Raw genomic sequence first — 17,307 nt, forward strand, 5'->3', positions numbered from 1 at the left:
GACAGTGACCTTCCTAATCTTTACATTTGCATTTGATACCAATTTATAGGCTTTAATCCAATGACTAAATGATTAAGGCCAGATGTCATTATATGTGACAGTGGTTATAAAAGGGAGAGCAAAAAGAAGAGTAAAAATAGTGGATCTGATTATAATTACAAAGTTAAATTTATGATATTGATGATTTAGAAGCCCCTCTAGCAATAAGATCAGTTTAAAGTATGTCTCCATTATACACCTGGGGCTACATACAGGAATTCCTAAGTAAAATTGTTTCCTTAAAAGTTGATTTTAGTTTAAGTTTTTTATGCACAGCACCAACACATCTGGTATCTCCTATACAGGGGGTTGTCTAGCTAGTAATATATGGCTGATCAACTATCTGTTGTAACATGCATTCAAAATGAAGAATTGCTGATTTTTAAAAATGTTTTACAGCCCTCCAAGATTCTGAATATATATTTAGTAAATATGTAATTAGCACAATGCTATGTCTTTCTCAATTTCTCAAATAACACCAATATAAAATGCAGATTTAAAGTTATTTTTTACAGTTATTTGAAAAAGAGTTAAATTTCACTTAACTCGCTTTAGGTAATTTCTTCTAGGATTTGGGTGCTACAGGAATCTTTCTTCTTGATTTTGATTTCAAATTGATTATCTGATATGCAAGTAAACTTCCACCTCTACATATTTCTCATAAATTGATGATAATTTACTATTTATTTCATAGATCTATACCATGAGGAAAATGTATTTTAAACCATGATGCCTGTATGTAGGTCGAGGGTTGCCTTGGCTTCACCATATATATATATATTTTTTTTTAAGTATGAGAATGTAAGCATTGAAACTAAATAGTTCTTCAGTTAAGATAAAATAAATCTTAATTTTTCATGAAGGTTATCTTGGAACTACACAATATCATTTAGCTAGGTTTCTTTCACTTGCATCCAGATTTAACTTTGATGGAAATTGTGAAAATAACCACAGTGGAAGGGTGGCAGCTGTAAGCATTGCTTGTCTTGCATACTGCCGGAAAACATTACTATTCATTAAAATAACTTTCACTTTGTAGTAACACTCAAGCTGTAAACAGTCAACTTAGATTCTGGAGAACATACAGCCCAAAAAGTAAAGAAATGTCTGTCTTTGCAAAGTAATTTGTCGAGTTGAAGATTATTGTTTTTCATCATGGTGACCCTGACTTGGCTGGCTGGGTGCATATACAGATTAAGATTAATGCAGTTATTCCTTGGCTAAGGTCTGCCTCTTTCAGGGCACATTCTCCCTAATGACATGATTGATAGGCAGTCCCAAATCCAGAGAGGAACTCATTAATCATAGCATTGACTGAATCCAATCATTTGCTTCACCTGCACAGTGATGGACAGGAAAGGATACAATTCAGGGGCTGACACTGACGCACTCCTTTGTCAGAGGGCCTCAACTTTTTCAATGTCAGCCTCCAAAAAACCTGACAAGAAATTTTGCTTGCAACTTATATGCAGCTTCAAGATATTTACAAGCTTCTCTTATTGAAACAAGATGGTTTTGTTTGTTTGTTTCAAGATTTACTCTAGCTCATGAAAATCTCTAAGAGTAGGATTTGCTTTATTTTTTAGCAAGGCTTATATGATCACAAAGTTTTTTTTGTTGTTTTTTCTAAGAAGGATATTTTGAAGCTACATGTGGAAACAATATAAAAGTTAATGTCCAGCAGCTGGGTATCATTTAGTTCAGTCTTCAGGTCAGCGGCACTGACTCTTAGCAGAACTAATTTTATAATCATGGCAAAATCTCAGTAATGAACTGCAGTATATAGCTGATGACACCACAGTAAATTTCATTTAGTCTGGGAAACAGTTGAAAACCATGCGTTTTCTTAAGAATACATACTTAGATTGCAAAGCTTAACCTGATCCTAATAGCAACTGCAATCAGAAAATTAGTGTGGAATATATATGATGTAAGTTGACTATCATGATTAATTTTCACTGGCATAGTTTGAGAATTTCTTTTAAAAAATTTATGCCAACATTATTTATGTAAATAATGTTTAAAATCAATAATAAGCATATTAGTTCTATGAAAGATACGTTTCATAAGTATAACTTGGACTTTCCTGGTGTAGTGATGATAATAGGCCTTTTTCCTAGTAGAATAATCAGGGTAGTGACTTTTGCTAAGTATGTGTTACGGAGAAGAAACAGGAGAGGGGGCATATTTTTAAAAGGCAACAAGTGTCAAAAGGCCAATGTAAAACACCCAGTGGTAAGCACACTGCCAGGAAGCACCCAACCTATATTTAGCATAATAGGCTCCCTCTTTTGACACTTTAATTAGTCTTTTATGTGTTCTAAGACAGGTGTAAAGAGGAATCTACAAAAGACAGAAAACCAAAGCTATTTCTGGCATCAAAGATACTTTTTATCCTCAAAGAGAAAATACAAATTATTTCTTACATGTTCTTAAAAAGAAATGTTTTGTTTTCATCCCATGATTATAGCAATTTCAACAATTGCAGTAATGGGAAAATGTTTTATAGATAGGAGTATAAATGCAATAAAGAAATGTTTTAAAAGAAATGATTCAATTTTAAAAAATGCTTTCAGGTGCTTAGTTCTAAGTCACTGTTTATATGAATAGCAGCAGTTTGGGAAGTCTTATCTATTTGAGTGAAGTTTTTATGAGTGCTTTGAATATGAGACTTACAGCAACTCTCCACACTCAATCTCTCTGATTATTTTCCATCTTTACGGTTCTTCATCATTGATACATATATGCTTTCTTCATATTTAGTGCATTTATGACAATAGAGAAAAGTACAGCCTTAGAAGAAGGAGATATTGCTCTTGAACTGACTGAGCAGAAAATAAACATGATGGTCCTGGATATCTGCCACAAACCAGGTGGCAGCGAGTACCTGAGGCAAATTTATCACATCATGCGGCTCAATGAGGTAGGGAAACGGCCTTTTTACCGAGCAATTAGGTGTGTACTGGCCTGAGGCAGCGTCTGCTGGCAGCTAAGGGTTAGTCAAGGAGGTGATAATACTTCTTAAAGTCAATACCAAACTCAATAATACATTATTAATAGAATCTATTTAGCCCCGGCTGTTCTGCATTTGTACAACAGAAGCTTCACCGAAACAATGTAGGTTTTATTTATATGGTTTAAACAATAACATGGCTCATCAACTCAGTTCAGTTCTGAATCGTACAGACGAGAGGTGTAGTTTGGGAATTGTGTGTTTGTGACTTTTAAGCTGATGTTCAAACCCGGTGTTTGTGAAATGAAGAATTTTCTGAAGAGAGTTGTAGCTCTTCTCCTGTGGACATCATACTTGCGTTGGTGAGGTTGGAGATTTCTTACATAATGCGAAAACTTCAGGAGAATATTGAACCGTATTCAGGAGCGACTAGCTTAACCCAAGAAAATGCATTAATTAATGCACAGACACTGGTTAGAACCAATGTCATGCTTGTCCACCTCTCAGCTGGGTTAAGCCTCTGACCTTGCATGTTTCTGCTATTTTAGAAAAAAAAAAAAAAAGTAAAGAACAGGTAGGTATCTCAGTTATTTACTTAAAACAATACAAGTTTACTCAATTACGTTTTAAATTTGATCATATGCATCTGAATTAGTGTAACAGCTAATGTGAACAGAATTATGTTTATTTGTAAACACATGGATGTATTTTTTGGAATAGTAAAATTATATAACATGAATAATGTGAAGATATAGTGTTTTATCTCAATGAAGTAGGCCTTAAAAACCATAAATTTCCAAGGAGTGAATTAAATTCTATCACAGCATTTTACAACTGTGTTATATAAATGTGCTTCCCACTATTATCTATCTGAAACTTACTTCAAGTAAATCTTGTTATCTGGCTTTCCAAGAGCTAGTCAACCAGTCAATAAATAGGTGATATAACAGTGTATTCAATGACCACCTAAGAAGGATCACCTAAGGGAGGAGAGCTCAGTATGTAATTGTTACAAAGTAATACAACTTATTCACTCTTGCTAACGATCCCTCACAGATTGTTTGGGGTTTCTATTGGGTTGTCGGAAAAGTCATAACGTATATTTTCTATGTTTTTTGTCGCAAAAGTGCATCATGACTTTTCTGACAACCCAATATTTGGGAAACTCCGGTACTCCAGCTGCTGGCCTTGGCTAACTGAAAGACCTCCATTGGGAAGACATGGTCTTTATTGACATGTCCACCTGGCCACCCAAATTGGCCAAAATAACTGGTGACTACTGAGAAACATAAGTCGCAGTAAGATTCAGTCAGATTCTTAGTAAAATGGTGTTACAGTAGTTCTGAGGACAGCAATGACTGGTATAGGTTGACATACTGATAGACTAGTCCTTTTTAAAAAACATCCATAAAACAAACAAAAAAAAGTTTAGTAATCACCATTAAGCAAAATCAACAAAAGTTAAGTTGGATATTTAGGGACTCCAAGGCCACCTTCCCCTCATGGAACTCTGAGGGCGTTCTGAACAGGTGTATTTTGAGATCTAATGTATGTAAGATTTTTTGCTGAGGCACCATCACATTTTGATCAATTAAGTTCAAAGTTATGATTTTTCTTTCATTACAACTGAACGTACTTACTGCTATGGCAATGTCCATCAGATGGGATGTCCAGCTAAGTACTTGGTGGTGAGATGTGCTCAGTGAGATGCAGTGCCCCAAAGTAAGAGGCATAATTTAAGGAGAGTCTAGAATCAAATAAAGTAGTGACCATGTTGCCTTGTGACTACTAAAACAACACAGGGAGTGAACCCAAATAACAACACAAGGGTGATTAAGTGACTGGTATAATATATATGGCTGCTTTTATACTGTGAGGTATCCTTATGTTGTAGGTGAATTTCTGTTGTGATGTTTGTTCCTTGATGCATAGCACTAATGAGTCTTCAGCACTTTTAGGTGTGCTACTATTCAAAATAAATATTCAAAAATGTAATAGTACAGAAGCATTTACGGGTACAGGCCTGGGTGAGGGGAAGAATGGGTGTGCCATTGAGAGACAGTGAAGTTATAAGAGAAAATGAGTTTCAAAATATCTGTCTTTGAGATAAAGGTAAGATGTATGAGCATAAAAGTCCAATTGGTACTTGGGAATCCTGGCCATGAGCACACATGAGAGAGGCTGTGAGTGTAAATCTGGTGGTCTTCATCAAGTAGTTGAGGTCGTGGTAGTTGAGGTCATGAGAATGATGGAGCTCCTCAGTGGATAGAAACAGAGACATGATGGGTAGAGAAACAAGTTTTGATGTAGCTGCACAGGGAAGGTGTTCAAGAAAGGATATTCAAATATATTTCTCTTAAAGAAACATACCAAATCAGCAATCAATCTGGTGAAAGCAATGCCACAGAAAATCTGAGATTTTTAAGAAGAGGTAACGACCAGTGTCAATATGGCAGAGAAGTCAGAGAAATTAACAAGGAAGAAAACACCACCATTGTGTTCACAACTTGCAACAGAGCACTTTCTCTTTTTTTGAACTGTGGAAACAAACAAAAGCCAAAATATAGTCATGTAAGAGGAAATAAGTGAAAAAGATGAGTAGCCAAAACAAAGTAGATTTTCTAACGAAAGAAGAGCATTATATTCCTTTTTAAAATTTTACTTTTAGAAATTATAATGGAGAAAAAAATTCTTCTTTTCAGAAATATGAACCTAGGCATAACATTATTTTCTATTGGCTTTATCATTATCTAGTAATATTTAGTAAGAATCAGTCTGTCAGATACCATAGAATTTATTTTTTTTTAAAGAGATATGATCCACAATGAGCAAGTTTAAGCAACTATCATTGTTTACTTAAGTAGTGGTTTCTTTGATTTTTAGGGTTTTGGGATCTGAAACTTGCCTTTCACAATGAATACAGTGGGCACTCTCTATTCATGAAGTTATAGAGGCAGAGAGAAAAAATACAGTGAAATGAGACCAGAGATATGGCTTCTTGCCCCAACTATACCCCTCATCCCTGAGTGACCTCAGGCTACTCCCCTGACCTTTCAGAGCCAACCATTGAACGTAGTGTGAGCTAGAGTTTCTCAAACTTTCATGTGCCTACCAATCTCCTGGGAAATCTTAACAGTCAGATTCGGATTTGATGGGGCCTGAGATTTTGCTTTTCTAACAAGCTCCCAAGTGAGGCTGATTTGTGCATCAGATTTAGCATAACAAGGGTTTTCTAGAAAATTTATCAAGTCCTTCTCAGCTCTAATGTTCTGAACCTAGTCCTAATCCTAACTTTGAAGAAAAAATTACACTGTGACATACTAAAAATTAGAACATTTATAGTATTTATTAAATGACTTGCTTATTAAGAGTAATCATTTGAAAGTTTATGGGAAACTTTTAGTCATTTTTGTTTGTTGTTTTCCAGAAAGAGTCCTATTAGATTAGGATTGTTCACCTGATTTATTTATGGATAGAAAATGAGGTATAATGCAGTAAATTGACTTGATATTTTTCAGCCACAGCATGGAAATAGTTTAGGAGCTTGCATTATAATTAATTCTATAGGTGAGGCTGCTTATACTGAACTATCTGAGTACTTAATGCTCTGCTGAGCATGGAGTAGGCCACAACTATACTTAAGAAATCCAAGCAGCCTTGTACTGTGAGTAATCATGTACTGAGTTACGTTTTGGTAACTATATATGTTAACATATGAACTAATGACAAGACAATGCCTATTAAAAAGATTCTGAAATATCAAGCATACATTCCTTATGTGAGAATTCATTGAATGCTTTTCTAATCTATATTTCAGGTGAACTTGTTTTTGATGGGTTTATTGCAAAGCTGATTTGTACTATGCTAGGTTTCTTCTGAAAATGTATTTTGTCCTAAGGCAAGTCATACACTGTAATCTAGAAAATGTGCTGAAAAGGTAGATTTGGATACTGATCAGTTTATTTTTTAGAGAATATATGCTTCCCACCACAACAACTTGAATTTTTTTTTTCCCCCTTGAAGGAGTATTTAAAAGAACAGCTGTTTTCTATGAATGGTTCAGAGGAAAAGCCATTACCCATCAGACCTTTGAAAACAACCTTGAGGAGTGTGGAAGATCAGCCTTCTGCCTTTAACCCTTTCCATGTGTACAAGGTGTTTAGTGAAAACATGCTAGATCAGGTATGTGATGGTAAATTTAATTTAAATGCGTGGTTTCTTTACACTAGTAAGAAAAAAATTGGCTTGTGTTTGAATATTCACTCATAAGCATTTTCCTAGGAAGCAAAAGGCCTTGTATTGATGTGCATGGCCTGCACAAATTGACTTTGAAAAAGTTATTTTACCTTCTTTCTATTTGTCAAACTGATTCATATGTTTGGTCTGTGAAATTTAGCTTCTGACCAGGTCAGTTCACCGCGGGCAGAGGGAACATCTGTTTGGCTGTGTCTACAGAAGGCCGGAAAAGTCAGGCGTTTTGTAACAGTCTTTCTCTCCCTTGCTGCCCCCACCCCCATCCCCTAATACCCACACTTACAAAATACCCGGGAACCTTTATGAATTTATGAGGTAAATTATAACAAAGCTTTAAATTAATTATACATAGAACATTTAGCTCCTAATATTTTAAGTGGCATGGGGTAAATTTGCTTTTTTTATATAACCCTAAATACATTCCTAAATTTAAAATGAATTTGCTAACAATCTTAAAGTCAGGATGTTTCCAATAAAGTCAATGTGATAAACGCCACCCATTTTTTTAATGTCAGATTATGCCATTGTTTAAGCTGAATGTTTTAGTAGTTATATTAAAAACATCATCTCTGTGCCAAAGTATTTGAAATCTAAAGTTGCTTTTGTTTTATTTATTCTTTTGGTGGCTTTTCTGAGAAGCCACTTGACAGACTATTTGAACTAACAGGGCAGAAGAGAAGGATTGCTTGACCTAGAGCTCTGATGAAAATAAAAATTAAAACAATAGCCTAATTCGGGATGCAGATAATATTTTTACTATGCCTGTTACAGCCCTCATCTACATTCATCAATACTGTAGTAGAATAAGACCTTCAAATGCTGACAACCTGGGGCAGAATTCCCCTGCTCTGTGACAGGATGGGAGCGCTCCATTAATCAGCAGGTGACGGGCAGAGTTCTCATTGGGTTTTAAACATCAGCCTGGACTCTTATGATCAAAACCATGTAGTTTAAGGAGTATAAGCATCTATACTACTTTAAAACCAAATATGTCGTATAAGTTTGAGGTTTTTTTGCTGCTTTCCTGTGTTGTGCATTAGATTGCTCCAAATCATAAATAACCATTGTCGCTGTTAAACCATCCTCACAATTAAATACATGGCATGTATAATTCAGTTCTGAAGTATGAGATTATCTTTCACAGTCATTTTTCTCCTTACTCAGTTGTGAAATTATTAAATGAGGAAAAAAAGGCTCATTTATGTTACTTAACATTTACAGGTGCTTGTAATTTCCCCTTCAAAGCATTTTCTTAACCAAAAAGGTAATGCTAATATCACACTTTAATTCAGCTGTGTCATTATTTGAGTTGTAGCCTTCCATGTTTGTTTAATGAAACTTCTGGGTACTGAAAAAACTATAAACTGGTGAATGAAAAAGTTGCCAGTTATTTTACTTTGCTTTTTAAAGAGTCACCCTCTCAGAGAAACTTGGGCAAACGCCATTAGCAGTTGGAGGAACAACGACTCAAGAAATTGATTTATGTTTTTATAAATGACTACATTCCCAAATGGATTTATAAATTAATTGCTATCTTATTGGAATGAAAACCTTCTTCTGTGGACATGATTGATGTTATCTGTCTAAGTCCTTGTTCTGGACCCCCCTCCTTCTTGGTTAGTCTATCACAGCTGGAGCTTTAATTTACTGATCATATTAACTCTGATTAATAACTAACAATAGTGTCTTCTCATTTGTCAACAGTCAGCCATTGCAAAATGGAACTGGAATTGGTCAAACTTGCTGCCAAATTACCTGGGACTCGATAAGACGACCTTCAGTGTGCTGCTCAAAAACAGGTAAGATTGAGTATTTGGAGGGATGGGTATACATACACATATCCTTTATATATAGGATACAAATAGGAGTATATAGGTATATATCTGAAATTATATGAAGTATACTTTCTAAATGCTGTTTTTACATAATAAGCATTTGCAAAGGAAGTACAATTTTTTTTCGGAAATGAAATTAGTTGATTTTAGTCTAAATTTTAAATATTTTGCTTTGAGTATATAATAGTTCAGTATTGTAAAAAAATTATTGGCTTGAATGTTATTATAATACTATGCTTTTGTTTACAACAATTTAATGAATGCATACAAAATGCCAAACCAAATCAACTAGCCTAATCAGGGGAAACAAATAAGTAAAACTGTCATGATTGAAATTTTTGCTTTTCAGCCAGTTATTTTGGCACTGTCTTGCTATAGCCTCAGTTGCATATTACTTTACACACGTATGGACACAAATACACATACATTTCTTGACAACCCAATAAAAAGATGTGATTTCAGCCTAGAAATCTACATATGTAATTTATTTTGCACCAAAGTATAAACATTTTATTTATATTTTGGATCAATTAACATGTTTTTTAAAAATACCTTTGAAGTTTTCAGGGAAAAGTGAAAGGTATAAATTTTATAAACTGGATTTCTCTATTAAGTATCACATTTTCACATAAGATTATATATATATATATATATATATATATATGGCTCTTCATTCAAGTATTAGCTGTTTGCTTACATTTATATATGAAAATGGCCTTCTATATATTATTTGTGAGGTAGAATGTATTTCTGCATCTTTTTGAAAAAAATTAGGTATCTTTTTTCCTGAAAGACAATAATGACAGTGACATAGTAGAATTGTGAAATCGTCCTTGAGAAATATGCTTGCATATAAGAAAATATCTTAAAAGAGAGAGATTCCAGTATTTCCCAGATGGATGTTTAAAAAAAAGAGGCAGGCAGCTTTATTGCCAATAACAGCTGTCGCTTAGATGTGTGGTCACAATGGTATAATATTCACCCCTGAATGAAGTTCACCCCGACCGTCATGGATAAAACTGAACAATCTAGAAGCTTTCCTATTAAGGACAGAGCCTTCTCCCAGCAAGCTTACCATCTGACAGGCAGTAGTCCAAAATGCAGCCTATTTATGCACTGGTCCCCCAGAGCTGCTCCTGTCCTGCCCCAAAGTTACTTGGAGGGTAGAGGGTGGGGATAGTGGAGGGGAGACCAGTTCTTGTGTTGAACCTATGGTTACATGATGTTTACACAATGTTAAATGTCTATCTGGAAATAAACTAGGAAAGGTAAGTCATTTGTTTCCAGCTATTTGGCAAGTTTGAGGCTTACATAGATTAACTGTATTATATTTTGCTAAGTTTTCTTCATCTGTGAATTGCTGCTTCCAATCCACTAAATGGTACTCTAGGGGCAGCACATCCTTCAAAACTTACTGTGTTTGCTCTGAATAGCATTGACTTCCAAGTGAATTTGTGTTTTCACCAAAATTGCATATTGTTATTTTTGTATAACAGCTTTAGATATATTTCAATTAGGTGAATAGCTATTAGTCTATTTCCTCAAAATATTATGCACAGGGGTGAGTGGAAGAACTCCCACAAATTTAGCCAGAAGTTAACAGGTCGAAATGGTTCTCTTGGAAAAGTGGCATGAATTTGAATAGAAACAGCTAGAATGTCATCATAATAAGAGCCTTAGATTTTTAAAGAATGGTATGAAAAGCATTCTACTTCAAACTACCACATACCACAAGCTACAATGAACGTAATTTATCTACTTTCAAAGCATGAAAGACACCTGAGAGTTTTTAATTTCTTTTAGCACTTCCCCATTTATTTTCAGGATAATATTTATGAGACTTGATTAATATTGAACTGGTAAGAAAATTGTTTCTGGCATGTCCTCTAAGACTCTCTTGTTTGGATTTATCGGAAAATGCTGATTTAAAAAAAAAATAGTACATTGAATTCTTGACAACATGGTTATCTGAAAAATACTTATTTCAAAATGAGATCACAATATTGAACTTTTAGAATGAGAGATATATGTGCCATCCTACATCCACAAAGTGATAACTTATTATGTACAACCATGATCTTTGGGGGCAGGCAGAGCTAAAGAAGAAAACCCAGAGCAGCTGTATATGCTCAGCAATTAAACAGCTCACTTGTTCCCTATTTTCTCTTTAATTGGTAATATATTTATACTAATCTCTACACTATGTTCTACTGTATATATGGGGCTGCAAATGTCTAAAGACATGAAGTTATGAAGAAAAGTGAACTCAAATACACAAATATGAAAAAAGTTGAAGTAGGGGGCGTTTTCTATTTAATTCCTAAATTCCTTTGTGTGTGGTCTTCAAATTCAATTTAATAAGCAGGCCATCGAGTGGCTCAGTTGGTTAAGAGCTCGCTCAAGAGTTTGAGCTCTGAGCAACAGCGGTTCGAGTCCCAGCCCGAGCTGAGCAGCCGCTGAGCTGCNAAATAAATTTAAAAAAATAATAAGCAGGCCATGTGTGGACTTACTTTTTCAAGACCCCAATGCCGGCAGTAAACCATATCTCCCTCACCCCCAAAATAGGTTAGAGATGGGAAAGCAGAATTCCTGGTTTCTCAGGCCAGTCCTATTGTGAGCTTACTGTAGGAAGGTTACCCGAACTATTTGACTTTGGATTTCCTCACCTTTAAAATGAAATAATGGTAATTATATATCTACTTTGTGGAGATTGTTGATGCAATCAAGAATATTAAGGGATATGGAAGTATTTTTGAAAATTGAAAATATAATACATACTGAGGAAAGTAGTAACATTAGCAAGCATATAGCAGTTTTAGTATCTGGTCAGGTAAGGAAGCAGTAAAAGTCATTAAGGATTAGCAGGAAGTAGGAGGTGGGAAATGGAGTAGTCAGGTTATTCTTGAGGTTACATGTCCTAGGGTTATGTGGACTCCAGCCCTACACTAACCGTGAGGGTCAGAACAAGTATCAGGTTGGAGACCAGGCACTGGAAGAGTGAGAAAATGAACAAGGGAGACTCTAAAGGCCGGGTGTGTCACTCAGGATTTGAAGACTCATGAGACAAGCACTTAAGGAACAATGTAGACACATGAAAGAGGAGATTTCTGGTGCCAACAATATTGGTATCTGAGAAAATACTGGCCTTTGTGCCACAAGCTGGGTCTCTGCTGACTTCTAAAGCAGAACACTTCTTGAAGTTGCTGCCTGAGTCCTTGGAAGGGATGTATCATCTGCTCACTATCAGGCCTCATCTCAAAACATTGGCCTCCAATTCATGATGTTTTAATTGGCTTCTTCCTGTTCTTTGGGTTCTCCAAGCTCTTTCCCATTTTAGGGTCTTTGTAATTGCTGTTGCCTCAGCTCTTCATATGGCTGGTGCCATCTTTTGTCTCTCTGGGGCACAGGTTACCTCCTTAGAAAGGCCTTTCCTTATCACTTATCTAAAGTTACCCTCCAAGTCACCCTGGCATTCTACTCTGCTGCGCTTTCTTAATGAAGTTATCACTATCTGAGATCTAGTTTCTGTTTGTTTTCTCCTAGTCCTGCCCCCCAGTGTAGACTATAAGCTCCATGAGAAGAGCACTTTGCCTACTTTTGTTCTAACTGTGACTTCAGTGCCTAGAACAACACGTGGGCATATAATAGTTTCTGAGTACTATTTGTTAAATTAATCAATATACAAGTTGTTGCATTATAGCCGATTCCATTACCACCCCCCCTACATTAGCCTCTGACCCATTAGTCGAGAGAGTGTCTCGGAAAACTGAGGCCGGATGGAATGATATCTGTAAAGCTCGATATCTGTAAAGCTCTCTCGGGGAGTGTCTCAGGTGACTGGGACCTATTGGAATGATAATAGTTATCTCCCCTGGGAGGACACAGTAACAAAGTGTCTTGGGGCTATGTGGCGGAAGTGTGAAGGCATAGGATATGCTGGAACACAATGGGAATGTTAATGGAAAAGGTCTTAAGGCACACATAAGTCACACGGTTGCAAATTAATTGACAGCAGTTTCACTTCTTTACAAACTACTCAATAAAAGCCATACGCTGACCCGATTCAGGGCTCACTCAGTCTTCTCTGGCTGAGTCCCTTGGTCTCACTCTTAATCTTACTTTTGTCTCTTGCTCTTATTCAATCTGCGTCGCCCCTTAAAAGGAACCTATTTGCCCTTGCCACGCTGGACGTGACAACAAGTGAGGAATAAGAATACAGAAGAAAAAGTCAACTCCTGACAGTTCCACACAGTAGACATTCTTCAAATGGGATTCCCTAATCAACAGTCATGTAGTTACCAGAAGTATACCCTGGAAAATCTCAAGTAAAAAAAAATATCTACATGCATATTCATTCTCTTCATTTTCCAAATTGGAATGAAAATTAGGTTAATTAAGCTCTTTATGTTTAAAATGCCTGTTGTTTTTATTTATGATGATGATGATGATGATGATGATGATGTAAAGTTTGGCTCAGATTAAAAGCACAGAACAGTGGTCTTTATTTTTAATTAATTGATCCAATTCAACCATAATCTTTTCAGCAACAAAGTGTGTTCTTTACCCCATTATTCAGAAGCCCTTTGGTATTTGGATGATAAGGTTAGTATTTGTTAACACTAAAAATACAAGTTGAAAAACTTAAGATGGAGTTAGCTGACAAAAGTATCCAACCAAACCTTTGTAAATTTGTACTTTTCAAAGCATATGAAGAAATATGCAGTAGCTGACTTCAGAAAAGGGTTCCTGAATATATATTAATTTTTCATGAATATATATTTTTGAATATACATTTTTCAACTTAGAAAGTTTGCCGTTGTGGAAAAAAAATGCTCCTTAGAGGTTTAGAAAATCAACATATATATCAGTTCTACACCTTTACATTTAATGCTATACAAGATTGTACATTGATCTTTTGAAATTACAAAGGCACTTCACAATTTCTTGCTATTAGTTTCTTGCTTTCTTTCTTACCCGCTTTAAAATAAATCCAGACTTGGCGAATGATGTGGTGATTACATTTGCAGGAGAGTGCACCTAAAGGGACACTCTATATTCCCTCATTCATGGCGGATCTGCAGATGTCCGTTTTGATATTGTTTTCTTTGTCACTGGCACAAATTCATGTTGCTTCTTTTCTCTTTACCTTATTTATTCCAGACTAATTTCTAAGAATTGTGCTGTTGAAAGTAATCGGTGAATACAGTGGAATGCTGTGCTATTTTAACCATCTAAATATACTGCATATGAGTTTGGCTTCAAGTTGAGCAAACACAATTAAATATGATGGCAGGAACAGCAGAAGGGGTGGTGGTGGCAGATTTCTGGCTATCACTTTGGGGCATTTCCAGGTGGACAGTAACCATATATCTGAGAGGAAGCAGAGATTAGAAAACATGTTTTAAAAGAGCCGTTGATCTGTGGAGTTGATTGTTTGCTTTTAATAATAATGATTATTATTCAAGTAGCTTTACACTATATCAGATTATACTGCATGTGCCCCGTGGTGTGTAGAAAGTAGGAAATATTGTCTCTGGCCTCTGACTGCACTCTCCAATGACCGTTCTCAGGCAGTGCTGCCATTAGCACAATGTTTATAGTTGCTCACAGCAGTAAATTCCTGATGTAGTAGCAGGCTGCCTGGTTATGGAGAGGTGGGTTTAAAAAAAGGGGGAAGCTGATTTTATGAATACACACCTCTCAGCTATCACATCTATTACATATGCCATGGCACTCAAATTTGGGTTTCTTCCGTGCTCTCGCTCCTTAGAAAACCTTTTTATTCCCACCTCCGCCAAATGACCTCAGACTCAGTGACACTTCACCCATCATCACCATCTTCTCAAACAGGAGCAGGCTTCCCTCCCATCCAAAACCCTAAAGCAGTGTGTTTTTTGCGCAGAGACTGTCTAACATGTATTTAGGGTGTTTACATTGAACACTGATCCTCAGGATTTGCATGGGTTAGGGCTTTGGTCCATGAACCAAACAAACCCATACATGTATATTGTTTTCTGATTGGTAACTCATATAGTCCTCCTTTATGGTTTATAAAGTACTTGCACACAAATCTTCTCCTTTGATCCTCACTACAACTATATAATGAGAGATAGTACCAGTGAGGTTGTAAAACATTACATGACATGCCCAAGGTCACAGATCTTAAATGGCATCTGGGACTCAAAATGAAGGCTTCTAACTGTATCTGCTACTTTAGCTACTTATACCTTATTCCTGGTCCAGTTTTTCCCCCCAGTTTTATTGAGATATAATTGACTTATAACATTGTGTAAATTTAAGTTGTATAACGTATTAATTTGATACACTTATATATTGCAAAATGATTACCCACCATATCACTAACACCTCTACCACATCTCATAATTAGCATTTCTTTTTTGTGGTGAGAACATTTAAGATCTACTCTCTTAGCAATTTTCAAGTACAGATGGTCCCCAACTTACAATGATTCGATTTAGATTTTTTGACTCTACGATGGTGTGAAAGCAATATGCATTCAGTAGAAATCGTACTTTGAATTTTGAATTTTGATCTTTTCCCAGGCTAGCAATATGTGGTATGATACTGTCATGATGCTGGGCCTTGGCAGTGAACCACAGGTCCCAGTCAGCCACACGATCACAAGGGTAAATGACCAGTACTCTACCGGTGTTCACTGTATTAGATAATTTTGCCCACCTCGAGGCTAATGTAAGTGCCCTGAGCATGTAAGGTAGGCTAGGCAAAGCTACGATGTTTGGTAGGTTATTTTCAGCTCACTATAGGTTTATCAGGATGTAACCTATCATAAATTAAGGAATACCTGTAGATGATAACGCAGCATTATTAACTATAATCACCATACTGTACTTTAGACATCATCCTATAGCTGGATGTTTATACCCTTCAGTCAACTTTTTTTTATAGCTGTATAGTCACTGTAAAAAAAAAATACTGCTAATGAAAATAGCAAACAGAGAGCACTTGCCGTGGCTGGCATAATTTAAGTGAACTACATCACATATTTACCTGTAAATCCTTACTATAACCTTATAAAGTAAATACCATATTACCACCATTTTCCTGATCAGGAAACTAAGGCACAGAACTCTGAGTGATGCTGCTCATATTCTGACGCTTAACCCCTTCTCTCTGCTCCTCTCCAGAGCTTTGCTTACTTTATTCACGCAACAATCATTTTGGAGCATTTACTTTGTGAAAGACATTTATTCAGAATAAAGTAACAGCCTACTAGAGAATGTCACATACATCAAAGGGTCCTACTCCACAAGATTTTAAAATCATTTTGAATTTGCACTTTGGTTGTCACAAAGCTTACCTCTCCTCTTTAACTCCTTGTATCTCTCTCAGCCACTGACTTGACACCACCCACTTTATCAGGAAAATAAAGCCATCTAATATAAATCTCCCGATTTTTCTTTCTAAACCTCAATTTTGTTTTTATCATCTTCAACCCTTTACTTCTTGTCTCTAGCCTTGGAGAAAGAGAGCTTTCTTCTAGTTGAAACTTGGGAGGTAAGTTGACTTTTTAGGTTATGGAGGGCCTGAGGGCCAAGAAGTTTGGACTTGACTAGAATTGGGGGAATCACCAAAGCCTTTAAATACAAAGGAATGACAAGAACAGAGAGCACTTCAGGAAATTAACAACAGCTGGGGTAGTGGGACAGGCTAACCAAAAGGAGGGAAGGCCAGGTTAGAGACTACAGCTAGAGATGGAAGGAGAGAATCCACATCACCGATATAAAAGATATTCCCAAGGATGCTTAGCAGCTCAGCTAAAGCTATTCCTAATTTGCATAAGAGTTAGATATGATTATTTCTCTTTGAAAGCAGTGTGGCTCGGGTGTTCTTTAGGTAGAGAAGTGCCATGCTTACCATTTCTTCAGAATGCATGTGTTGGCTCGAATCAAATCCTTCAAGCAGATGCCAAGATGGGATTAGAGTTACAAGAGGTTTTAGGGAGAGAAACACACAAAAAAAGAGGAGGAAGGCGGGCTAGGCAAGCAAACCTTCAGAGCAAGTTACTAATCTACACCTGTGAAAGAAGAGGAGGCAGGAGGACTGGGTAGGAAGAGTATCAGATAGCAGAATAGTTCTAAGAACGTTTCCACAAGGCCAGTGGGGACTCCTTGAGCAAGAGTCATGCCCTAGAGGAGCCTCATGTCCTGCAGGACCTGGCTGGCACTAGTAGCCACACTGTGCTCA

General features: G+C 36.3%; 1 protein-coding gene across 5 annotated transcripts in view; it reads left to right on the top strand.

Moving 5' to 3' along the window:
* The window catches only part of KIAA0825 (KIAA0825 ortholog), a 246,087-nt gene that overhangs the window by 186,642 nt on the left and 42,138 nt on the right, over window positions 1–17,307 (top strand). For 4 of the 5 annotated variants that reach the window (XM_019655925.1, XM_019655923.1, XM_019655922.1 and 1 more), the window contains 3 exons: window positions 2,803–2,962; window positions 7,016–7,174; window positions 8,951–9,045. In XM_019655925.1, coding sequence (XP_019511470.1) covers window positions 2,803–2,962; window positions 7,016–7,174; window positions 8,951–9,045 — 414 coding nt within the window. Of the gene's footprint in view, window positions 1–2,802; window positions 2,963–7,015; window positions 7,175–8,950; window positions 9,046–17,307 lie in introns of those variants that run through there. The other variant, XM_019655926.1, reaches the window with a different exon arrangement.

The sequence above is a fragment of the Hipposideros armiger genome, unplaced genomic scaffold (genome assembly GCF_001890085.2).
Source record: "Hipposideros armiger isolate ML-2016 unplaced genomic scaffold, ASM189008v1 scaffold_252, whole genome shotgun sequence".
Taxonomy (NCBI): Eukaryota; Metazoa; Chordata; class Mammalia; order Chiroptera; family Hipposideridae; genus Hipposideros; species Hipposideros armiger.